At 43.2% G+C, this 26,524-nt stretch overlaps 1 protein-coding gene across 1 annotated transcript in view; it reads left to right on the forward strand.

The window, feature by feature from the left end:
- Positions 1-26,524, forward strand: part of Ercc6 (ERCC excision repair 6, chromatin remodeling factor) — an 82,383-nt gene that overhangs the window by 27,077 nt on the left and 28,782 nt on the right. Inside the window, exons 6-8 of the mRNA XM_052733903.1 lie at positions 6,914-7,042; positions 12,966-13,124; positions 18,514-18,649. Of these exons, the coding sequence (XP_052589863.1) occupies positions 6,914-7,042; positions 12,966-13,124; positions 18,514-18,649 (424 nt within the window). The remainder of the gene's footprint in view (positions 1-6,913; positions 7,043-12,965; positions 13,125-18,513; positions 18,650-26,524) is intronic.

The following is a 26,524-nucleotide window of genomic DNA, read 5'->3' on the forward strand; positions in this document are numbered from 1 at the left end:
AAACACTGCACATTTGAGGTGACTGTTCTCAAACACTGTGCATTTGAGGTTGAGACAGGCTCAGGTAGACCAGAATGGCCCTAAACTATGTATTTGAGGCTACCTTGAACTCCTGATTATCCCTACTCTAACTCCTAAGTGCTGGGACTAGGGGTCTGTTCTGTGATCCCAGCTGCAATAGATGTTTTGATATTTATTTGTTGTTCATGTTTAAACTACAGTTAACTGAAGTTTCTTGATTTTACTGTTTGTTTGTTTTTAAATTAAAAGCAAGCTGGAGAGATGGCTTAGCAGAAGAGCAGAGCTGCTCCTCCAGAGGACTGGATTCAGTTCCCAGCAGAACACCCTTCTGTGGCTCTGTGGGCATGAGGCCTGCAAGTGGTGCACAGACAGATAATGTAGGCAAAACACCCAGACACATAAAATAAAGGTAAATAAAGGCTTAAACAATTAAAAACTTAAAAAAGATTGGTTTTGTTTGGCCGAATAAATGTATGTATATGAACCACATATGTGCCTGGTGCCCATGGAGTTCAGAAGAAGGCTCCATCCCCTGGAGCTGGAGTTACAGATGATTGTGATCCACCATGTGGGTGCTGGGAACTGAACCCAGATCTCCTGCAAGAGCAAGAAGTGCTCTTAACTGCGGAGACATCTCTCTAGTCCTTGAGTTTATATCTTTTGTAAAGATTACAGAGTAGAATTATCAGATACCACCTACTATGTGTGTGGTTTCTCTGATATTTTGTACAGATCCTATCTCATTTAGTCTTTGTAACAGACCACTGTTTGGCTCATTGGTCAAGGATATAAATGATATAAATGCAGCAGTGGGGAATGATATTTTCTGGAATGCAGGCCTCCCCTTCCCAGTTAAAGGCCTCTAAAACAGCTTGCTGTTTGTGTCTGGTTTTCTCAGAGCTCATCTCAGTGGGTTCTACTCTAGTGGCCACCACTGGAGTCTGACGGGGTTACAGGAAGTAGGACCACCCCAAGAGAATACAGTAAATACCCATGTTGTTCGCTTTGCTGCAGCAGTACCTGTTACAAGAACAGGTACTTGCATAAAGGAAAACATGAGGATGAGTTCATCAAAAGCATCATTCCCTTCCTAGTCGTATAAATATAGGTTAGAGCTAGCAACTCCATTCCTATCCCAAGAATTCTTTTCGAAGTAGAGGAATATTTTACCTATCCTTTTCAGGTGATCCTGGACAAACTTGGAACCAAAATTGGGTTCCCTGATTCTTCCTACTGTCTGGGGTACAGGAACCAGTTTTGTTACCAAGTGGACCCATTGGGGATTCCGAAAATGGAGCTGTTTTTAAAATAAGAAATTTTGAAGCCAGGCGGCGGCGGTGGCATACGCCTTTAATCCCAGCACTCAGGAGGCAGAGCCAGGCGAATCTCTGTGAGTTCGAGGCCAGCCTGGTCTACAGAGGGAGTCCCAGGAAAGGCGCAAAGCTACACAGAAAAACCCTGTCTTGAAAAACCAAAAAAAAAGAGAAAAAATTGGTTTTATGTATTTTGTTTTTAATCGTTGAAAGTAATGAGCTTCCCTTTACCACTTTTTAAATTCTTCTTCTAAGATTCTAAGTTTAGAATTTCTCTGACATTGTAGCTAGCTGCCCTCTTCCGTGGGTCAGTCTTTGTCCCAGACTGTAATCATACTTATCTAGTAGGCAAAGTAAGTAAGATACAGGACCTCAGAGTAAGGTGGGTGGGATTAAGAAAGTCTCTAAATGAGGTAAACCAGGAAGTTTCTAGAAACATTTCTGGATGGCCCACTTAGATAATTTTCAAATCAGGCTTCTCTGCCTCTGTCTTCCTTATCCTGAGCCCAATTCCGAGCATTATTCACTGCTCAGCATTTATTAAGTGTCTGCTGTGAGCTCCAGGCCAGTCTCTGTCCTCTGTTGGCTCCCACCTGAACTGGGAGGCAGAGAAGGCTTTCGCTCTGTGCTGGCTTTCACTCTGTGGGCACTGTGGATGAGACTCCTGGGGAGCCCAGGATGTTGGTAGACAGGACGTCTAACTACTTGGTCAGGAAAAGCCTCCTCTAAGGGAAGGGAGCATGGTATCTGAAGGGTCTGCCAAACGTGAAGATGTGCGTGTTGGAGGCCAGAGGCTGGGCACTGGATGTTCAGCTGGAGAGACTGAGGCCACAGATACGGCATGGCAGAATGTAACCAGCTGTGGTTTTTCCACTTCCATAATTTGACTGCCCTGGAATGCTAGGGATGCTGAAACAAACAGTAAATGGTGGCATTTAGCTTGCAGGGACCTTCTTAGGGTTCCATTGACAAAGCACCCCGGTAGCTTCTTTGAGCCTTGGTGTAGTTCAGCCGGTTATTCTGGGTCTGGGTTGCTTCTCAGACATTATTGCGGCATCAGCCCCGGGGCCCCAGAGCCTGGGCCAGGGCTCATTCCTGCAGGCATGCAGGGAAGCCAAGGAGTGTTTTCTGTGCCTGCATCTGATGAGAATTTAAGTTTATGTTTGTCGCTGGCTTCCCCTCTAAGTGGCTGCCAGTGGAGTCGGCAGTGGGCTGAACATGGCAGTTGTATGAGGAGTTAGAAGCTCTGCCAGGGAACACCAGGCACTTTCGCTTTATGTGGCTGCAGCTGTGACTATTACATGTGTGGATTTTTTTAAATGAGAGGCTGGAGAACATGAAAAAGTTATTCTTTTCTGAAAAACGTAGATGTTGGACCATTCATTGCCAATTTTTAGTACTAAGGCATGTGCCTTTTGTTACTGTCAGATAAAAGTCAGCCGTAATTCAGACAGTATACAAATTGATGGCCAAATTTTTATTTCTGTTTTGGGTGCTGGAAATTGAATTGAGAGCCTTGGCATTCTAAGAATGTGCTCTGCCACTGAGCTACATCCCTAGTCCGTGGCAAAAAAAAATTTAGTTTAGGTATCTAGCAGGCGCCTTCTGAAGGGTAGGTGTCCTTCCTTGGTCACATCATTGATAATAATTAGCTGTACACCCATTTGATCAACTGTCATAGTTTTCGCTGATGTACATTCCTATAGTAATATAGTTCTGTGAAACTGTTGAGGGCCATTGTATTACTGCATATTATTGCATTGTATTACTGCATAAAGATTGTGTGGAAGTGCATATTGCTTCTGCTTCTTCTCAAACTAGTGGTACTTCCCGTCACAGAGTGAGTGTGGTGATTTCAACAAGCATACATGATGATATACAATTCTGTTTTAGTTAAGCACGTAGATTCTCACTCTTGTGTGAACTGCTTTGCATGTAGCACCCTCAGTCAGTCCTTCACGCAGCCCAGTGAAGCAGATGTCACTTCTTTCTAAGGCTCTTTGGGAACATTTAGTTGCAAGGTTAAGTTTCTTGTTGAGGGTTAAGGGTGCCTGTCATGGTTGGATCTGGAATGTTCTCCAGAAGTTCATGCATTGAGAAGCTTGATGCCAATAGCAATACTCAGAGGTGGGGTTTTGGGGTAGCTCTGGCCTCACCCATACATTCGTCTATTGATGGTCATAATTTGATGGGTTATTGAGAGGAACCTAGGAGGTGAAACCTAGTTGAAGGGAATAAGCTATGCCTTGCTCCTACTTCCTCCCTGTCTTTTCTCTGCTTCCTGGCTGCCTTCACTATGAGATGAGTAACTTTGCCTCACCTCATGCTCCCTGCCGCCATGCCTTTCCCAGAAACATTGGAGCTACATGACCATGATGTGAATTCTCTGAAGCCATGAATTGAAATAAGTCTCCCTCTTCTACGTTGATTTTCTGTTTGTTTGTTTGTTTTGTTTTTTCACACAGTGACAGAAAGGTGACTAACATAGCTAATAAATGCAGCAGGGTTTGCTTCTAGCCAGTCTGTACCCAGACTGTGTGGGGTCTGGGCTTCTGTCCCCCATGCAGGATATTCATAGCACAGTCAGCCCGTCAGGCTGCAGAAGAAGCTGGATTCTAGAGGTCATGCTAAGAAGGGCACCCTTCAGATGATTCTTGGCTGATGGCATGGCTTAGGAAGTAGAAATGCTTGTAGCAGCCTGACCACCTGTGTTTGATCCTACATACAAGTGGAGGGAGAGAGCCCACTAGTGAAAGTTGTCATCTGACCCCCGCTCGTACACACAGCACGTGTGTATCTACACTTACACGTACACATGCAGAATAACAGAAAGGCTCTGGGCAGCACCTCACATGGAAAGCTGTGCTGCTTTCTCTTTTTTTTGAAGAACTGGTGTAGAACTCAGGCCCCCCCGCCCCATGTCAGACAAGCACCCTATCACTGCTCGACATCTTTGTTTCTGTCTCTAGGTGGCTTCAGCTCTCCTACCTTTCCTGGGTGTGCCCTGTCCTTGTGGGTACTCCTCAGGTGGTGATCCCCAAGCCGCACAAGGAAGTATTGCTGTCTATAGCCTGACCCACACATGCATGAGGTCGTATTTTCTGTCTTTTAGATTCTTCTCGGGCTATTTGTCTTCACAGTGGTTCAGGTGCTTGTTGACCATAATGATTTATCCCCACCACCTTTACTCATTCTTTGGCCAAACTGAATGAGCGTTAAGGGCTTTCATCTTTCTTTATGAAGCGGAAAGCTCTGGGATGTAATCATTTCTGTGGTGGCTTATGTGGTTTCCTAGGTGCTGAGTTTTGTGGCAACATGATGCCTGTATATTTTAGGACAGAGAGGAAGGCAGGAGGAGAAGATGCAGCCGTGTCAGTGTGGGATGATGTGGTGGGAAATTTAACAGCCACAAACATCGAGTGGTGGAGTCGAAGGAAAGAGCTGTCATCTGTGAGTGAAACGTACTGTGTAATACGGAAAAGCTGTTGTTCATCTTGTTGTGCCAAACTGCTAAAGCCAGTACCTCTGGGACTTCTAGTTCCCTCCTTGCCAAGTTATTGAAGAAAAATGCTAGATGAAGTCTCCTTGAGTGCGGTGGTGGCTTTTGTGATTCTTGGAGTGTCACCTTACCCACAGAATTTGCTGAGTAGAGGCATCTTTATAGATGTTTGATGCTTAGTTCTGATGCTCAGGGTTTGGTATGAAGGATTATCTCATTACCCGAAACTGTGGCTGTGCATCAGGAGAATGACTACATCTCTCCAGCATGTTCTCTGGACATTCCTGCTCATGAGGCTCTCTTGACATTATCGGTATGTGAGGTAGATGACATTTTTACTGGAGGATTGTCCTGTCCGGAGTCTGCCATCGTGTCTTGACTTGTCTGGAGTCTCCTCCTCTGAGACTTGGACCCCAGTCACCTTCATGATGGGTAAGAATAGTCACTGTACTCCTGAGGAGGACACGTGGTAGCATGGCTAGCAGCATGGACCCCCTTGCAGGAGGCCAGCAGGAGGCCTGTAATGACCAGCTATGTCTCTAGGTATTGTCGGATCGCCCTGGGTGGGCGGAGGGACACAGTTGTCTCTGTTGAGCCACCGCAGTACAGCATGGCACTAACCTAAAGTTGTACATGACACAGACATGGGAGAACAGCAGACCGTGGCCACCCGGAGAACTCACTGGGTCAGGTGCATGGAAGTGATTTTTAGGGAAGAAAAGTAATACAGGGGAAGAAGAGCAGGTCTTTGGAAGTGTTTATGTAAAGAAGAACCGTGGTTGTGCATAGGTGTGCGACAGCTGTTTCTCTAGGCCTGGCTGGATAGTGCCTCTCTGTCTGCTGCCCTTCCCTGGAAGCTGCTCACAGGACTTGGTTGCTTTTTTTGCTAAGTTCTTACCGCAGAGAACAGCTCCACATCATCATCTGGCACTTTCTTACCAAGCACAAGTATTAGTTACTTTGAAGAGCTAACGTTCTGAAGGATGGAAGGGTGTGCTTTACCATCTGCTAGCAGCTTGCTGGGTGAGTTGCCCATCACTCCGGCCTGGCCTCTGTGCAGCTCTTGTGATTGGCGCCTCAGCCAGCACCGTGACCATCTTAGCCTCTCACATTCTCTTTGCCCTCCTTCCCTCAGACGTCTCCGCTACTCTTGCATAGGCCGTGGAAGTTAAAATGTAGTTCCAGGTGTTTATCAGTCCATGCTTTATCCCATTTCTACCGCTTTGTGACAGTTGATTGTCAGCTGTGTGCATGCTAAGAAAGTCACACTTTTTTAAAAAAATAATGGAATCCAAGGTTATTTACAGTTATTTACTTTTTTAAAAATTGTTTTTCTTTTTGCTCACAGCATCAGCGTTCATTCTAATTGTGGGAATGTACAATTAGCCTAGCTAATGGCCGCAACCTCTGTAAGCTGTGGTGTGTCGCAGGACCTTCACAGCTTGCACAGACATGGCATCATGCTTCTGAAATACAAATGTTCATCTTTTTTAAAATTTAAGTTTAATGATTAACACATTCTGAGTGGTATGATTGTCAGTATAATGGCACCTTTGATCCTCTTCAGTTGAGTAACTAGAAAAAATGCCAGATACAGCAGTTTTGAACAAAAGTTCATTTTCTTTTCAAAATAGTATGTTTTTATCCTGTGACTATTATTTTTAGCAGAGAAATACTAGATCTAAATAAAATATGCTCCTGTTAAACTGTATTACCATTTGGAAATACTCATTTATATTGAAAATTTCCTGAGTGTTTTAGGACGAAGGCCATGGATCTTTGAAGCTAGTAGAGAAGTCTCCCCGTAGGGTATGCTGAAGAGGAGTAAGTGGTTGTGATAATGAAATGAGAGGTACAGGAACCCTTCTAGAGGAGCTGTAATCATTCTGGGAAGAACTGACTTGAGGAGGCAGGAGGGAGAGTCGGTTTTCCTGGACGGTTAGTGTTGGGTAGTGATGGCCGCGGAGGCCTGAGAGGCCACCCTGATTTTCCCGTTCTTCCCAGTGCATAATCTACAGCTGTCTATTTTAATCTACCTTACAATCAAGATAATGGAAATGTGATTTCTTTTTCACTGTAGGAGATGGAATAAACTGAGGCTGCAGGACAAAGAGAAACGCCTGAAGCTTGAAGAGGATTCTGAGGAGAGCGATGCCGAATTTGATGAGGGTTTCAAAGTGCCAGGTTTTCTGTTCAAAAAGCTCTTTAAGTATGTGCCATTTGCGCTGTCCTCTGTCTGTCACCGAGCCATTGTGTACAAATTAACATTTAGAAATTACACAGTAGTTACCTGTGGGCCCTTAAGGTACTTGCAGCAATTTATTGCAAATCCAGACACTGTCAAATGAAATTTTAGCCACATGCTGTTCATTAAAATTAGATGATAATAAATTGACTAAGGTGCGCATTGGGTATGTTTGTAAACTGATGAATCTGTGTGGACTTGTCTCAGCAGACTAAAAGCAACACATTTAAAGCCTCTGCACCAAATTATGTTTTTACTCTTAGTAATTTTAAGGCATCAAACCTCTCATTTTAAAAATTATATTAATTTATTTAAGAAGACTTTTATATTAAAATCACAAGAGGAGTTCTATATATTAAAATCAAACCTTGGGGAGAATTTTTGCTTTTCGTTTTCACTTCTGTGTGGAAATAAAAATTATTGATTGTTTTCTGAGGATCTCATATCATACCTACGGGTATAATATTTTTGAGCTGACCAAATGTGCATCTAAATATTTTATGTGGATGTCTTTCTGCATAATGTCAAAAGATAAGACATAGACAACACCTCGAGTTTTAAGTTGCTCTTGGAAGCTGACTTAAGTTCTGTGTGTAAATGGCCAAGTGCCGTGACGACTGGGTGCTGCATGATAGATGTATGCTTGGTCTGTGCGGCTGGGCAGGACTCCTATGGTGGATGTAAATGCCGAGGGGCATTTTCAGTCTCCTCTGGCCGATCTACTTAACAAGATGCTTTGGGAAAGCTTCCTTAGAGGTGTGGGGAAGTTGAGCCACCAGACATCTTCTTTCCTTTCCCACCATCAGCTCATAGAGCAGGATGCCAACTTCTTTCTGTGAGATGACGAAGTTTAATGTCCTTTATAGATTCAGCTGCCAGCCATGCCCTTAACTTAGGGAAGTTAGCTACTTAAAAATAGCATGTTCTTCCTGTTTCCTCTCAAAGAGCTTTTTTCTGTGTGTGTGGCGTGTGTATGTATATGTACATGACAAGCACTGTACTGCTGAGTGACATTACCAGGCAAGATCAAGACCTACAAATAATATTTATTTATTTCATTATTGTGCCAGGGAGGTGGAATCCAGGGTTTTGCTCATGGTGGGCAAGAAGTGCTCTACCACTCACCCCCATATTATAGTTTTATGTTATAATTTTAATTTCTCTTTGCATTGGAAGACATTTGGGTGGGGGAATTAAGAGTAGTTATTTTATCCCATTAAACACAGTAAAACAGGTCCTAACTGAGCTGACGTGGCTGGGTGGCCTGACTAGATTAGAGGAGGAACCACGTAGAAGGTAAACCCTCCATCTCTGATAGTTTCTGCAGAGAAGTCAGTTCATAGCCCAGAAAGGCAAATAGTTTGTTTATTGCTACTCCCCAATGAAAATTAACTGGAGAAAGAGAAATAAAGATGACATTTATTGGCAACTCTTTTTATTTTCTCTGAAGTAATTGTTTATTAAGGAACAAGTAAAATAGTGTTCATGTTGCACTAGCAAAAAGTAATACCCAAATTATAGGTTAAGCTGACATAACAAGGACAGGCCTCTTCTGTGTGTTTAGTGAGTGATCTAGTAAATGTCTTCAGGAGTCAGACTGGATGCTCAGTTTTGGATAAGTCACATCTTGTAGCAAAGATGTCTCACAGGTAACAGAACCAAACTTTGCTTTATTGAGTGGATGTAAGAGTCACTGTATTGGCTAGTAACTTTACTAGAGTTGGTATAAATCCATGCTTGTTAGTGTTTTAAGTTTGTCTTAATTATACCTTTCTGGAAAGTATTCTGTTTTAAATCTACAAAAATAATTTAAAATACTTTACAAATGTTATTAGGTTTCATATCTTCTATTGTCATAAAAAGGAGAACTAAGAGAATCCCTGGTTTAGAAAGTTTATTTTATGTGTATGGATATTTTGCCTACATACATGTATGTGTGTCATGTGCATTAGTGCCCACAGAGGCCAGAGGAGGGCACCAGGTGCATTGGAACTGGAACTACAGCCAGTTGTGAGCTGCTGTGTAGGTGCTGGAAACCAAACCCAGGTCCTCCGCAAGAGCAGCAAGTGCTCCTAACTGCTGAGCCTGCTTTCCAGCCTCTGATTGCTGCCATTTTTAATGGTGCAGTTTTACCCAAGCCAGTTTACTTTTAAGTTGTGAATATATTTTTATTCTATTTACTACACTCAGTGGAACTGAATTAATGGGGTATAGTTGCACCCCAGGGAGTCAGGAGGCACCATTTTCCATTTAAGTGCTATTTTCTGCAAGATAATGTTTAACTTCTAAATTTCAGTTTTGAAAGTTTGCCCAGCAAATGTATTCATCTGTATAATTTAACAGCCTCACGACAAACTTCCATTTGTTTTGACCTTACCTTCCACCAAACTAGTAAATGCAGTCTTGGGTTAGTGTGACAATGCCAAGATCCACCATTATCTGTGGTTATTTTCTGATGCTTTGTCCCACTGGGATAAGAGTTTAGTAATTTCCTTACTGTTGTACAGCAACTTAAAAGACTACTTCACTTTCTAAAGAGTAAATTTTTTTTTTTTTTTTTTTTTTTTTTTGGTTTTTTCGAGACAGGGTTTCTCTGTGTAGCTTTGCGCCTTTCCTGGGACTCACTTGGTAGCCCAGGCTGGCCTCGAACTCACAGAGATCCGCCTGGCTCTGCCTCCCGAGTGCTGGGATTAAAGGCGTGCGCCACCACCGCCCGGCTAAAGAGTAAATTTTATATGCTTCCCAAAGATTGAAAAACTGGATTCTGTATCCTGTTTTCACTTGAACTGTGGAGTTGTTTGTGGTCTTTACTCTTCAGAGTGTAAAGCAGTAAAACCAGGGCATTTACTAGTTCTGGGGGAGCCAGAGACCGGGCCTGTCGTTCCCCACTCATCCCACATCCCTGATGACCTGGGTGCTGGGTGCTGGGTGCTCCTCTGTTACCTGTTTTCAGCTGAAGTCTGAGGGCCTGTTGTGGTTGGGTGGCGAGAGCCACCTTTGTACAATCTTTGCTGCTGAGCTACAGTCCCTGGGCTGCCTCCTAAGTATTCCTCCTTGTGTGATTGCTGTACGACTTCTTACCTTTTTGTAAGCGTAACATTCTGTACCCTGTGAAAACCCTTGGAGTTTTAGGGTAGGAGATGTCAAAACACGTAGCCCACTGTTGCTGATTCTCCAGGGTCACGTGGACTCCAGTGTCCAGTTCATTTCCAGATTCTTTCTGAGAGACACCAAACTGATAAGTATTCCTTTCATAAATCCCAAGTTGCTGATTCCCAAATTCTTTCCATTTTAATTAAATGTGGGCCCTAGAGGAGTGTTGGCCCTGTGTTGCATGGATTGATTTCAGGGTGGCCACTAGGAGGTCCAAGGCCTGCTGGGAGCTGCTCCCATGACTTCTCTGCTTTGGTAGGAGAAGGCTGATGGCTAGAGTCCAGTCTATTTTGTTTTATTTTCATTATTTTTAATTTTTATTCTTTGGAGACAGGGATGTAGCTCAGGGTGGCTTGAAAACCTCTTGCCTTAGCCTCTTGTGTGTTGGGATTATAGGTGTGTAGAGCCAGTTCAGACACCAGATTTTCTTCCAAGTCAGGGCTGCCTCAGCCTTGGCACTTGACATTTTGGGCCAAGTTGTTTTCTGTAGTGACTGACCACAGCATTAGAGAATGAATAGCATCTCTGGCTTTGGCCTATTAGATCCTAATTCTTCTTTCCCACTTGAAAAAAAAAAAATGGTCTGTAGACATTGCCAAATGCCCAAGGGAGCGGGTTATCCCTGGTTCAGGGCCGCTGTGCTGGATTATCTCCAAAATGGGATCCTTTGGAGTCACACACTTGTGGGTTTCCAGTTTGCTTGTGTTCTTGTTTGTGTGTCACTCCCTCCCCTTCCCCTGTCCCCTCCCCTTCCCCTGTCCCCTCCCCTTCCCCTGTCTGCTCCTCTCCCCTGTCCCCTCTCCCCCCTCCCCTCCCCTGTCCCCTCTCCTCCCCTTCCCTTGTCCCCTCCCCTGTCCCCTTTCCTCCCCTGGTCCCTCCCCTCCCCTGTCCCCTCTCTTCCCCTTCTCTTGTCCCCTCCCCTGTCCCCTCCCCTCCCTCCCCTTCTCTCCTCTCATGCCCTCCTTTCCTGAGCCTTTGCTTCCTGCCTATAAAATATACCATGAACCCGTTCCGTCCAGGTTGACTGTGAGGCTTGTCTACCTGGGCCAGAGCTTCCCATGCATTTACAGAACTTGTCTTTCTCTTCAAATTAATCAATCTTATTTTCATACCACATTGGGTTTTGATATTTAATCCTTTTATCCAAAGTGTGTATTCAATGTATTTATTATAATTAGCCAAACTAATAAGCAGGAAATATCCCAAAGTTTTTCTTATACTGTGAGCAATGACGTTATCACCTGGAGTCATACTGTTAAAGTTGACTTACAGAATCCTGAAAGGACATTAATAACAGGCCAGGAGCTGAGGTCCACAGTGAGATGACTCATTTCTCTGTCCTCACCTATCTCCACCCCCGCGATTCCTCCTTTCCTTGTTTCAAGACACACCTAGAACTCCTGGAATTCTCCTGCCTCAGCCTCCCACGTGCTGAGGTTATGGATAGGCACTACCATACTTGGCTCAGAAGAAGATTTTAAGTAGGCAGAGCAGATACCAAGTAGTGAATTCTGGGGCGGTCAATCAGGAATAGTAACCCTCCTGTCTCTTGGGGTAGCCCTGTGGCCATGGTGTTTCCTTTGGGTGGGTTTTCCTTTAAGTTGGCATATAATCTTCATTCCAGTCCATGGTATCAGGTCGTTATTAACTACTGAAAATATTTTTGCTTTATTACTTCACAAACAAACAACAACAAAAAAAACCCTTAGAGGTTGATAGAGTGATTGTTGAAGAAAGGAAAATACCAGCTGCATATTTTTCTTTTTTTGAGAGAGAGAGATAGGTGAGGGAGATATTGTTTCTTTTTTCTTTTCTTTTCTTTTTTTTTTTTTTGCATTCCTTATTTAAAATTCTAATAGCCTCGATCTTGTTATCTTTGATAAAATCTTTGAATCAATTTGTGCTTTAAAACATTAAAAGACCTCTTACACTGTTTGGCTTTTTTTTTTTTTCTTCTTTTTTTTTTTTTTTTTTTGGTTTTTCGAGACAGGGTTTCTCTGTGTAGCTTTGCGCCTGTCCTGGAACTCACTTGGTAGCCCAGGCTGGCCTCGAACTCACAGAGATCCGCCTGGCTCTGCCTCCCGAGTGCTGGGATTAAAGGCGTGCACCACCACCGCCCGGCATGTTTGGCTTTTATAAACAGTTATTTTTTACATCTGTGAGTCACACTAATTTTAAGAACAGCCCTATTACTCATACTTGTTTATGGCCTTAAAATTTAATTTAATTTTCCCTATAAAAAGATAATATGTCTACAAAGTGACTTTACAACTGTGTAAGCTATAAATTGTGGTGTTCTCTGCCCTGCTTTTTTGATGCTATTTAGATGAAAGTATCACTTCTGTTTTGTAGAAAAACTTACGGAACTTTATATACTTAGAATATTTGAGATTCTTATTTTACAGAAAGTGAATTAAAGCTAGTAAGTTTATGCTTGTTTATCAAGCTATATCTAATGTTGTAAAAGAAATAAAATAGTCCTTAATTATCCCATCTATCAGTTTAATTAGAAATGTGTTAACATTCTATAACAAAAAATTACGATTTTTTTTATGCCTAACTGATCAAAAATGTATGACCTTATAAATATAATAATCATATAAAACACGCATCCGGCACGTTTCTCTGACTGGTACTAGAACCTAACCAAATGATTAATTCATGAGTACTTTCTGTTACACTCTGTATCACCCACCATTTGCTGTTTTCTCTTTTCTTGTGTTTGTTGTTGTAGGTATCAGCAGACAGGTGTTAGGTGGCTGTGGGAATTGCACTGCCAGCAGGCAGGAGGAATTCTGGGAGACGAAATGGGATTGGGCAAGACCATCCAGATAATTGCCTTCTTGGCAGGTCTGAGCTACAGCAAGATCAGGACTCGCGGTTCAAATTACAGGCAAGTGCTCCTCTGCAGACTGTCAGTCTGTGGCGCTCAATTAATATTTCATCAGATGTATTGCTGTGGAGGAGGGTCTTGTGAATTATTGATGACATTTCAATTACAATATTCCTTTAATTCTTTTAGTGGGGGACATCAAAGGAAAAATTTTACGAGACAATGGAGCTGTAGGGCAGGAGAAATTAAACATGTAACACTTGTAATGAATTCCAGGCGTTGATGCTTCATTTTGCAGATGGGCCCCACTAGATATTTTGGGTCAATACGATGTCTAAGGTTAGCTCTTGCAAATGGATTGTTTACAAACTCAATTATGTTAATATCAATAGTTTACACAATATGGAATTTTAAATTAGACATAATACCTTTAGTCCCATTTATTAAATTTTACATTAAAATATTTGTTCTGGCAGAAGACCAGGTGAGCATTACAGTCAGTACGAGTCTGCTCATGGACAAAATTGGAGCTTTGAAGAAGCCGTTCTCTATGGTTCCTTTAGAGTCTGTGTGCATGATAGCTTTTAGAGGCATGCTCACTCTTTTGGAGTGAAGTTTCTTAATCCTCTCCCAAGGTCAACACCTACGTGACTTCCTGAAAGCATAGGAAGTAATTTTAGTCTTTTTCTGCTCATTTTGTAATGCACTGTTAAAGCATTAGTATTTTAAAAGGATAAATGTTTAATCTGTTTGGAGGTAGCAATGAAATGTTTGTTCTTGCAATAAAGAGTTGTGAGCATGGCCTTGTTTAAATTGTAAATTAGCTTCATGGAAATCTATATTGGTAAAAATGTTGCTAGATAAGTTACGTAGGATGTTCCATCTTGGACACACGTGAACCAAGAGCTCCCTACCTTTCAGTAGGTTTATCTAATGCATAGCAGTGATGGAGTTACCAAGTGGTTCTGTGTCCTATGACTTGAGTCACCCATTGTATACAGTTTGGCGATGTCTTTGAAACAGTGTTGATGTGTTCAAAGTCAACTGCAGAACATTACTGCCCACATTCTAAGGAACTGGCACAAAAATGTGCAGTAGGGAGCAGATGTGGACCGTAAGCTCCTGACTGAAGGCTGTTACTGAGTCTTGCGAGCATCCTGCTTTGCCTGCATTTGTCACTCTTTCTTCCAAGTCTTTTACTCTTTGCTCAGTATCAGGTCAACACTTGTGAGGAGTGTTTCAAGTTTTCAGAGTTTTTAAGAAAAGATTTATTTTTAGTGGTGTGTGTGTGTGTGTGTGTGTGTGTGTGTGTGTGTGTGTGTGTGTGTGTGCGCGCGCCTATGTGTTGTGTTGGGGTATGTGCATATGACCGCAGGTGCCTGTGAAGTCCAGAAGAGTGTGTTGCCTTCACTGGAGCTAAGAGTCATAGGTTGTGAGTCATGTGAGTGGGTGCTGGGAACGGAACTCAGGTCCTCTGTAAAAGCAGTGTGTGCTTTTAACCATTGAGCCATCTCTCACCCCTAGATATTTTTGAAAGCCCCCTGTAGGAGGAGGAAATATGTTCAAAAGAATTTTAGAAACCAAGCATTGTGTTGTTATAGGGAAGCTGTATTGAAGCAGGAGAATGTCTGTAGCTATCAGAATACTTCTTCAGATGTAGGATAGATTTTGCCTGGAAACACGAGAATATTCTAGCCTAAGAAAAAAGTCAGCTGAAAATGGGCACCTGAGGTTTTCCTATCTGTGACTGTCATTTAGCATTTAAAAATGACCTTTTCTGTCCCCAGTGGGCGTGGTCTCCACAGCTCTTGAGGTTTCTGGTAACTAGAATGCCCTAACTGTCCCAGATGTTTCTAGGGCTTTCTCTCCTTAAATGATTTCTGCAGTTTTCTTACTTCCCCCTTCTTTCTCCTCTTCCTGTTCCGTTGTCATGAACCTTGTGTGGAGTCTTAACATTCCGGGCGAAGGAGACTCGGCTCATCCCTGCAGTGCAGTTTTGATCTAGAAATTAAAACATGTCCTCTTGAGTGGTGGCAGTCCTGTGAGGAGTGAAGTTAGGGCTTGTAATGAGCATCAGCTGCAATCAATTAGCTATCAATGCTCATATTCTCTTTCCATAATGAAATAGTGTGGCATATTGGACTGGCGCCCGGATCGTCTTTATTAAAATAGTATTGGTGGAACTGGCTTCTGAGAATGTGGCAATGTATCGGCCAACTACAGGGCTGACTGAGGAGGGCTGTGCTGAGAGGCTCCGTAAGGAGTGATGTACCATGTCTTTCTGTACTAGGTGAACTTAGGTCTTAAAGAACAGTCGCCCTTAGAGCAACAGGACCATCTGTGTAAGTTGGTATTGCTTTGTTAGCTGTGTACTTTTTCTGTTTTTTAAATAATTCTTGCAAGCTAGAGATGTTGGAGTCCTCATTGGAGGTGGTGACCCAGTTTTAAGGTCTGTGAACATTGTGAAACCGCAAGTCTCTGTGCTATCAAGAAACTTGTGGTAAAAGCAGTCCGTTGTATCAATTTATGTTTTGATGGAGGTTGAAGAACTGCTTTTGGAAGAGGAAGAAAAGAAGTATATTACATGGATGAGTAAGTGAAAATGGCAGCTGTGTTCCCAGTTCCCAGTGGATGCGCTGACCTTTTACTTGACCATTCTTATAGGGATGGGCCCTCTGATTTTATAATGGAGAAGATGTAAATGATTTACCTCTCACATTTCAGTTAATACTTGATTGTCATTTAATTAATTTCTAATGAAGAGTTAGTGTTCTAAAAAAGCTAACAAACCTTGGAAGGTAAATGTTACAATTTGTAATTCCCAGTAAGTTCTAGGCTATAACTAGTAGGCTTCCCACTCATAAGTTGAGTATTTGACCATGGAGCTATTGACTTGTCCTAAATTCATTAAGTAATCAATGATAATCAAAGATGAAAGGAGCTATAGTATGTTTGGTAATTGATGCTAATCACTCTAGTACATTTAGCCATTTTGTATCATCTCACTGGTATTGAGGCTGGGAAAGTGGTGCACTTGCCTGCTAATGGGTTTGATTGCCCCCTTCTCTGCTCCAGGAATAGTCTGCCTCGGTTGTGGGATTTCAACCCAGCTTGAAAACCTCCCTGCTATTCTAACAGAGGGGGAATGATAGAAATTAAAGGACACGGTAATGCCAGGGAGCAGTTCAGCTGGGATTAAATAGTCATCTTAAGTGAGCAAGTATGTCATGGACATAGCAGTTTATAGAAGGTCTATTATAAAGGAGAGAAAAAGGTGTACAGCCTGAAAAGGCATATATGTATATACATTCAAACTCATTTGAAAGTGAGCTTGTTTTAGACCCTTTAGACCGCTGTTGATTGGCTGTTTCTTAATCCATGCCGAATGCATATTGATGACAACTCCTTTTTATTCTCACTGGAGGATATAAAGAAGCTGGCACATTTAATCCTTTTAAGAAGGAATGCTGCCATGGAAGGGGCCAGGGGCCAGGGGCCAGGGGCAGAGTCCTGCTCTCCCAAGGGTGAGTAGAGACACCCACCTGGGCCCTGCCTTTGGTGACAGCATGGCTTGTGGGAAGGGTTGAGTTTGTTATGACCCCTGGATTCTCTGATCCAACCTTGAGGGCCAGGGGACAATGAGCATGTACAACAGGAGGAGAAGGGCTCACATGTGGACAGAAGCATTCCATCGTGTTGGAGTACAGGAGTAAAGCTTGTAGTTGGCCAGTTCTTACTTTTCCACCAGACCAATTTCCTTTCAGTTATATAGATGATTTTTAAATTTCACGTTCTGTGTGGTTCACATTGAAATTTTAAACATTTTAAGTTTAGGAATCATTTCCTAAGCTGCAAGAAGAAAACAAAAATTATGCATGTCTTTCCAACTTAAAAATAACGCCTTTCACATTTCCTTCCAGTCTTTAAATACATTTTGTTGTGTTCGTCCGTTATATGCCGTGGGCTGGGCCCTGAGGTCATACCACAGAGACTGCCCAGACTTCTAAAGAGCTGAAGAGGAGCGCTGTACGTCATAGCAGGGTTAGCATGGGTGCATCAAGGAAGGCTCATCTGCCTGTCTGGAGAGGAAGGGCAGCTCTAGCAAGGATGAGGCGGTGAGAGAAGGGAGAAGAGGGAAGGGTCTAGAAGACAGAGTGTGTGCTACATAGGGCCTGAGGACAGTGCAAGCTGGCAGAGTTCAGGGTCAGGTGCTAACGGTGTCAGTAGTAAGGCAGGTGAGGCTGGAGCCAGATCTGCATGGCCTCATGGCCAGGCCAAGGTGTAGATGCTGTTCCAAGAGCAGTGTGCAGCCATGGAGGCCTTGAGGGAGGACCTGGGCCATCCAGATTTTACTTCCAGAAAGTGCCAGAAGATGCCACAACATAGATGAGATGATAGTTGCTGCAGCTGGAACGGTGACACTGTACAGGGAAGGTGATGATGACTTGTAGACTTAGGAGGTAAAAGGATGTGAATTTATACAGGTGTCTTACGGTGGGAAGCAAGAGGATTGATCAGAGAACAAAACGGACTTCTGGTTTGGTGCCCTGAAGATGACAGTTCTGTCCTTTGGATTGGAAAGCCACGAGGGAGGGGTGGCGTGTGAGGACGTCACTATTGATTTTTGACTTGTGTTTCATCTTAAGCACTAAATAGCATCCATACACACACAGGAGAGAGCAAGAAAAATGGGTCCCCTAACCTGGGGTGCGGGTTCTTCCTGAATCAGGCAGTTCTCCTGAAGGAGTTTCAGGGCATGCTGTGCTGTTGGGCTGTGGATGGATGGGTTCCCCACTTCATGGCAGTCAGTGCTTAGGACCCCATAAAATAAATCTCTCTGGGAGCCAGAGTTCCATCTGCTCCCAGTGAGGCTGAAGGAAGCAAGGCAGGAGAGAGGAAGACCATGTGGACCAGTGCCTCCTCCTGCCTCCCACTGCCCGGGTGTTAGGAAACTGCAGTGATCTGTAAGGCTTTGTTATTTAAGTTTATTATAAGCATTTTCGCAGGCTATTAAATAATTCTCAAAAAATGAAAATTGTAATGGTTTTAATTTTAATGGTTATCTGATATTCTGTCTCCATAAACCCTTTTAATATTAGTATTTACTAAATGACACTGTTGTAAACATTTCACAGATGTTAGCTGTCTTAACATCTAACAGGAGGGAGAAAATGTTTTGCTGTGTATTTTTTGTTTGTCCCTTTACTATAAATGTTGAGTTCCAAGTGTGTCATTTACTGCTGTTAATTCCTGCATCCACTAAGTAATGAACAGATTCATACAGACTCTAGTTACCGTGAACCTCGGCAGCTTTTCTTCTTAAAGAAAGCATCAGTACATTTTTATAGGTTATTTTCTTTTTTGAACCACTCAGGGGTTTTAGTTTTGGCTGTTAGTCACTTTCTCCACTGTCTTTCATTATTGTGTTTTCTTGGATTTTTGGGTGCAGGTTCGAGGGACTGGGCCCCACTATAATTGTTTGCCCAACGACAGTGATGCATCAGTGGGTGAAAGAATTCCACACGTGGTGGCCTCCATTCCGAGTGGCAATTCTGCATGAAACAGGCTCCTATGCCCACAAAAAGGTAATGTTACAGTGCTTGACTATTTGGCTTTTTTTTTTTTTTTTTGAGCCATGCATTTCTCAAATGCATTCGCATACATTTGTTTCATCTTAGTTTATTTAATTATTGACTCGAGGTTCCATATCATCAAATAGATATGAACAAAGGCTTTCTTGTTTATTAGTGTAAGCAGTGGTGTGATGTTTTGATCCAACAAAACATAGCTGGGCACAGACAGGGACCACAGGCTGATTGTGTGCACAGGATCACCAATCAGGTGGTCTACATGACAGTTGACTGGAAGGACTTTTGTCAAACAGTCTGAGAAAAGTAACATACAGATTGAGCATCCCTAATCAGAAATCTGAAATGCTCCAAAATCTGAAACTCTGAGCAATAACACTACAACTGGAAGGGTCCATACCTGACTCAGGTGACACCATGAAAATACAGGTACACCAAAATCTTTGTATTAAAAACTGCCAGCAGGTAACCTGTAGAAGATCTGTATAAGATGTAATGAATTTTGTGTTTAGGCTGGGCTCCGTCTCCAAGGTACCTTAGCACATATATGCAGACATTCCAAAATCTGACATACCCCTAGTACCAATGCATCCTGAGTAAGAAATATTTACCCTTGATTGATAAAATGCATCTGTAATTATGCTTTTTAAATATGTTTCTGATGCAGGAAAGAAAGCCTGCTACTTTGACACTTTCCTAGATACAGATAGTTTAATTTTCTTACGTGGTCCTCCTGGATCACAATTTAGTGGACATTGAAGGGATTTCTTTTTACCATTTATTAAAGAACAAAACTCGTGGACAAATATCAAAGATAAAAACCTGAGGCGAATCACAAGCGACTGTGAAAACACCTGCCACCACTTGCCTCCGGCTCCAAGAGCAAGCCACACTTTCTTGCCCTGCCTATTCTCCTCTGGGCTCAGCTCAGCTCCTGAACGAGCTCCCCTGCACCACAACCATGGGCCTGGAGGTTTCTCCTCACTGAGAGACACTCTGCAGCCACAGAACTCCTGGCCCTCTGTAACTTTTCTCTGTGTTCTTCTTTTTTCCTGCAAATCCATGCACTCAGGATTTTGGCTAAGCAGAGTTTTTGATAGAAGTGGATCAGAAATATCTATGATGGAGTCTCTCAGATCAGCTGAGTTGGAATCTCGCTTGCTACAGCCAACTGTCTTTACCCAGGATTTTAGAAGATAAGTAGAAAACAAATTGAGTTGAGAGAATTAGGAAAATAGAGCAAGTGCTGTGATTTAAAAGAAATGATTTTTAGCAGTATGAAAACAGAAATGGTTTAAGTTGTTTTTCTAGTCAAACTCTCAGCTGCTAACTGGTTTCATCCGTGTGAAACATTTCTCATTCTGCTTTAATTTTCCTGTTGCTTGACATCTCTTAATGTCCTATGTTGCAAACTTGTATAAAGAGTAGTCTTCATGTACACCGCATATATTGACTAACTAGTGGAAACATAATTGACAGTGAGCCTGTTGGAGGAACTTGGGTCCCTTACCTGTCTGGTGGCAGAACCTTAGGGATAATGTTCACCTTGGCCCACAGCAGTTGCAGCTTCTTTGCTGGTTTCATTTGTGGTGGTGTGTGTTTTTTGAGATAGAGTCTTGTTTGTAGCCTTGGCTGGCTTGAACCTGTGACCTTCCTGCTTTCCCTCCTTCATGCTGAGGTTTCCCCTGCTAAGGGAGTTTTACCCACATTCATGGGCGTGCACGTGGCTGTTACTCTTTTTTTTTTTTTCATTGTTTTTTATTACAGTTTATGGTTCTCTTTTTTTTTCTAACAGAAAACAATTGTAGATGAGTTGGTAAATATTTATTTGTGGAACAACTATAAATGTTGTATTCCAGGTGTTTCATATTGTTAGGTCTCAGGAAAAAAAAAGGCTATGATGTTTTTAATTAACCTTGAAAAGCTAACTCTTTTCTTGGGGAAAGAACATCCATGAAAGATAATGAAAGAAGGCAGTTTGTGGTACTTATCCCCACAACGCACAGTGGGTGGTGGCGTCATTAGCGCTGTGCTGAAAAGCTTATTTAACGATTAAGGAGCTTCCTTTCAGTTTGCTGGAAGATGTGTAATGAGAGATTGCCTGTATTCCAGAATAACTGTCACTGCCTCCCACCTTCTCCTGACATACGGTAGGACTAGTGATTTTGTGGACATTTTAAATAATCCAGAGTTTTGTCTCATTTTGATCAGCTCATGCCACCAGAGTCCTAGGAATGGAAAAACAAAAACCAAACACCCATCTCCTAAAGTTTCAGGAGAATAAGGTTTGTTTACCACAGCAGGGTTTGAGCTGCACACCTGCTGTCATGGAATTGAAATTGATTGTTTACTTGGCTTCTCTGAGCCTGGTGATGATTTTATGAAGGTGTATTGGGTTGATGTACATGCATGAAGAACATTGTGTGTTCCCTGATAACAGTTACTCAGTTAGTTATTTTCTTGATAGTAACATATCATATCTCAGGCTTTGATCTTAGTGGTTGCGAAAGATGGCCCTGCAGACCATTCAGTATACATTCTAGATAGGAAAGTTCAGACCTTTCTTATCAAAAATGTTCATGGCCAATGTCTGGATCTTTTTTCTCATGCCCTACATGGAAAGAATGAATTAGAATGTTACCATTCTTTTTAGAAAATACAAGGTTAGGGATGGTTCAAAAGCAAATTGCAGTTGTATTTGGCCATCGGATGCAACTCTGACTGGCATTCTTTAAAAAGACCTGCAATCTGGACCATGAGCCAGACCCTGGAGTTAAAAAGTGGGAAGGGAGGCTGCTGAGATAGTTCAGTGGGTAGAGTGTGTCCATACAGGGTTAGTGATCGGAGAAAACCGACTCCAGAGAGGTGTCCCCTTACTGCTACATGCATGCTGTGGCAACATGTTCAACTGTATAGACACACAGACAGACAGTCTGTCTGTCTGTCTGTCTGTCTGTCTGTCTGTCTCTCTCTGTCTCTCTGTCTCTCTGTCTCTCTCTCTCTCTCTCTCTCTCTCTCTCTCTCTCTCTCTCTCTCTCTCTCTCTCTCATAATGAGACCATTAACTGTAAAAAGAGAGGGAAAAATCAAAGGGACACATGAGAATGGAAAGAGTGGCCATGTGCCCCTTCAAGCATCCTGAACTTTTCAGACCCCTTCCAAGTACACGATTATAAAGCAAAGCGTGGTATTTCCTGTGAACTTCAGAGTTGCTATAGCACCTGATACGAAAAGCCATAGATGCTCGGTTGGTTCTGTGAGCTATACTGTAAAATTACGTTGCCGGAGCCCTTTTTTCTTCATTGTCAGCACAAATCCTTGTTTATTAAAGATTTAGCTTGAAGGAAATTTTAATTAATTACAGGTGCAGTAAATCCTGCCTGGGAAGCTGCCGCACCGTGTTTACTGTGAATGGCCTTCATGTGCCTGTGCTGCACTGTTCTCCCCGCTGCCTGACAGTGTGATTTATGGCTGTTGTTTCTACCAGTCCACTGTTTGCCCTCTAGGAGGGATTGGTCTCCTGAGCCTCCATAATAACGGCAGCACTTCCTCAGACATCTTTTAATGACAACAGCACTACATTCAGTAAGTCAGGCTAATTGCAGATGTACCCTATTAATTGCAAAAACTAGGAGAGGTTACATATTTTACAAGCTTTTAATTTGAAACCGCCCGAGATGATTTGTCTTAAGTGTTTGGATTGAGACGTCCATAATATTCAACAATTCACCATTATTGAAACTCCAGTCCAGGCGGTTGTAGAATTCTGAGATTGAATCAAGTGAACATCAGTAGTCATAAATGGATTGTTACCCAGTGGAGACTGTGTTTTCATTGTGGACATTTTGTACACCTTGTTCTTTCTGTAAAGCATCTTCCAAATTCTTTATAATCATTATACATCTTTGTGAACACAGTATAAATAGGAATTCTGCGGTTCTGTAGGTAACATGTAGAGTGCCCCACATAAGTTCGTAAGCAATCACAAGAAGCTACACATTGCTCGAGTGGTATACATTTAGCAGGCTCAGTGTCTCGTTAGCTTAACTGTGATAAAGCTTCTAACTGCATCAAGTGATTCCAAGAACTCGTTTTGGGATCGGGCAGTTTTTGGGTGACTGTGGTGAGCTTGTGAACCTGCCTTTGCAGGGTTTAGTCAAACACAGTCAATGAATGTTTCATAAATGTGAGTGGTGGTTTAGCTTCCACTCCTATTTCAAGCCCCAGGCAACTGTAATTGTTTTCTTTCCTGTCTCTCAGGACAGCAGTCATATGTCTTATGGCTGACACCTAGACAGCAGTCAGTCCTGGAGTATCCACTGCTGTCACTCCATGCTCTTCCTGCTCTCCTAGAGGGATGCAGGGGTAGACCTGGGGTGTTGCCTGCCTGGAGTCTCGGTAGGAAATGTGGATGTGGAGGAACTGAGGGAATTAGCTCTCAGGTCTCAGAGTTAACGGGGTTCAGGGTGAGGCTGGGAAGTCGCATCTGCTCCTTCCATGGTTCTTTTTCTGTACTGAGCACTAGCAGCTGAAGGAGTGGTACTCTTGTCAAGGAGGTGGGATCAGGGTGAGTCTTAGTTCTCTGCCCGTGTTTTCAAGGCTGTCCACCACAATAATTGACTTATTCATCAGAATATCAAACTAGGGAACTGGTTCAATAAAGTGGTGTAGTATTGTGCATTAGACATTGAACTTTTCAATGTGGCAAAACAGTAGTCACGATAATATTATGGGTCACACTCTTGAGCCTTTACTGTATCTTTGGCTTATGTCTAAAAAGCAATTTTTATTATCTCCTTGAATGCCTTGTGTGTTATGGCACATGAGCAGATAATTTCCCACTTCAGTGTTTTTTGTACTCTTTTACACTTTACCAGACACACACACACACACACACACACACACACACACACACACACACACACACATGTATTGTCTACATACCTTGTTTGAAACCAGGTCTCACTGTGTAGCTGAGGATGGTCTTGAACTTCTGACTCTCCAGCCTCCATCCCCTGTGCTGAGATTACTGGTGTGCACCAACCAAACTCAGTTTATTCAGTTCTGGAACTTGAACCCATAGGCAAGCACCCATACACAAGCTGTGTGGTGGTGAGGACAACTTGTGGGAGTTCTCTCTTTCTACCTTGTGGATTTGGGGAATTGAACTCAGGTTGTCAGTCTTAGTAGCAAGCGCCTTTACCCACTGAGCCATCCTCTTCCCTTTGTTTGAGCGAGGGTTTTGCTCTACAGTGCAGGCTGGACTTCAACTTGTGAGCATCATGCCTCAGTCTCCTAAGAGTTGAGATTACAGATGTGTGCCATCATGCCTGGCCTAAGAAATTTTAAACTCCCAGTTCCTTAAGATGACATTAATAAAATTAGCTCTTTTGGAAGATTTTTGAATTATAAACAAGGTGTGAATGTTATTAGACTTTCTTTATCTGTAAAGTAATAGCTGTAGCTTTGGGTTTTTCTGCAGTTCTGTCAGTTTGGAGAACTGGGCTCTGCTGCTTATAGCACCAGTTGGACCAGTTTGAAGAACCTGTGGCACTTAGGACACCCTGTGTGAGGTAATTTGCAATGGGAAGAATGTGACTCCCTTTTCCAGTCCTTCTGCTCCCCCAGTTAGTCTGATTTTTCTTGTGCCCATTCTCTTTTGAATAATTCATTTTTGTGACTCATTTTGAGGTTTTCTGATATGCTGTTAGTGGTGTTGTATTCTTTCCACAAGTGACATTTTTCAAGCTACAAACTGAATCCGTTCTTTGGTTTATCTTTTCAGAGTTACTTGTTTGTTCTGTCCATTGTTATTTTGGCTTTCTTTGAGACAGGATCTGGTTCTGTGACCCTGGCTGGCCTGGGACTTCCCATGTAAACCCTCTGCGTTCTGAGTGTTGGGCTATAGGTGTATGCTGTCACACCCGGCTTGCTCTGTCTGTCCCCGGTACTTTCTCTAAGAGTCACTGGCCCTTCCTCTTTGGCTGTCATTTTCCCTCCCTTGCCCATTGAGTTGCCAGTGCATCCGAGTTGGTGTTTTCCGGAGCGCACACGTGAAGGATGGGTGCTCTGTCTGTCCAAGCTGCAGTGGATAAGACTGCATGAGAAGGAGCTTGACAGCATGCCCAGCTCTCGGAACCTCCGTGTGAAACTTCCATTTGCTTGGCTCAGTGCTTGTCTGTGAGAAGGTTTCAGACCAGGGGTTCCAGGAGCTGTCCTGGTTGCTCTGGGGGCTCTGTCCATGTTTGTTACAGTGTTCTATGTAGGGAAAGGCTTGTAGTCTTCTTTTTTAATGTGTCCTTCCCTTTTAAGAGATAAAATAAATGGTATCAGTTATTTTATTGCAACTTCTGTCCTCTTTTATTTGCATTTCCTTGGTGTGTCTTTACTAAGTCCCAGGTCGGTGTCCCGCGTCATCTGGTTTAGGTGTCCTTTAAGCTCCAGGCTGTTTTTGTCATCCTTCCTCATGTGTGCGCATGCGTGAGAGGCACGTGGAGGTCAGAGATAACTCGTCAGACTCAGCTCTCCTTCCACCGTGCCTGGGTGGCGGTCACACTCAAGTCACCAGGCTTGTTGGCAAACGTCTTTACTCACTGAGTTGCCTCACTAGCCCAAGACCTTGTCTTTAAAGAAAAGGTGGACACAGCTCCAGAGAAGCTAGCTAACAAGGAGGACCCAAAGAGGGATGCATGGGTCGCCCTGGGAAGGGAAAACAGATGAGATCTCCATGAGTAGACTGGGGATGAGGGGTGGGCAATGGAGGGTAGGGGATGGGGGATGAGAGCATAACGGAACAGGATGGTCGAGCTGGAACAGGGACAGAGTGGGGGAGCAATGAAAGAGATACCATGATAGAGGGAGACATCAAGGGAACAGGGAGAAACTGGGTGCTAGGGAAGTTCCCAGGAATCCACAAGGATGACCCCAGCTTAGACTACTAGCAATAGTGGAGAGGGTGCCTGAACTGGCCTATCCCAGTAATCAGATTGGTGACTACCCTAATTGTCATCAGAGAGCCTTCATCCAGTAACTGATGGAAGCAGATGCAGAGATCCACAGCCAAACACCAGACTAAGCTCCTGGAGTCCAGTCAAGGAGAGGGAAGAGGGATTCTATGAGCAAGGGGCATCAAGATCATGATGGGGAAACCTACAGAGATAACCAAACCAAGCTAGTGGGAATTCATGAAACTTAGACCAACAGCTGTGGAACCTTCACAGGACTGGACCTGGCCCTCTGCATAAGCAAGACAGTTTGTGTAGCTTGATCTGCTTAAGGAGCCCCCTGGCAGTAGAATCAGGATCCATCCCTAGTGCATGAGCTGGCTTTTTGGAGCCCTGCATAGCCTTGAGGCAGGGGAAGGGGCTTGGACCTGCTTCTACTAAATGCACCAGGCTCTGCTGACTCCCTGTTGGAGACCTTGCCTTGAAGGAGGGAATGGGGGGTGGGTTGGGGGAGGCTGGAGGAGTGGGAGGAGGGAAGAGGGGGACTTGTGATTGGTATGTAAAAAGAATAAAAAATTTCTTAATTAAAAAAAAAAGAAAAGAAAAGGTGGACAGTGCCTGAAGAACAACACTGGAAGTTGTCTTCTGACCTCCACGTTATGTGAACACACACACACACACACACACACACACACTGGAAGTTGTCTTCTGACCTCCACGTTGTGTGAACACACACACACACACACACACACACACACACACACACACACACTGGAAGTTGGAAGTTGTCTTCTGGCCTCCACGTTGTGTGAACACACACACACACACACACACACACACACACACACACACACACTGGAAGTTGGAAGTTGTCTTCTGGCCTCCACGTTGTGTGAACACACACACACACACACACACACACACACACA

This window comes from Peromyscus californicus, unplaced genomic scaffold (assembly GCF_007827085.1).
Source record: "Peromyscus californicus insignis strain IS unplaced genomic scaffold, ASM782708v3 Scaffold_12__1_contigs__length_115047231, whole genome shotgun sequence".
Classification (NCBI taxonomy): domain Eukaryota; kingdom Metazoa; phylum Chordata; class Mammalia; order Rodentia; family Cricetidae; genus Peromyscus; species Peromyscus californicus.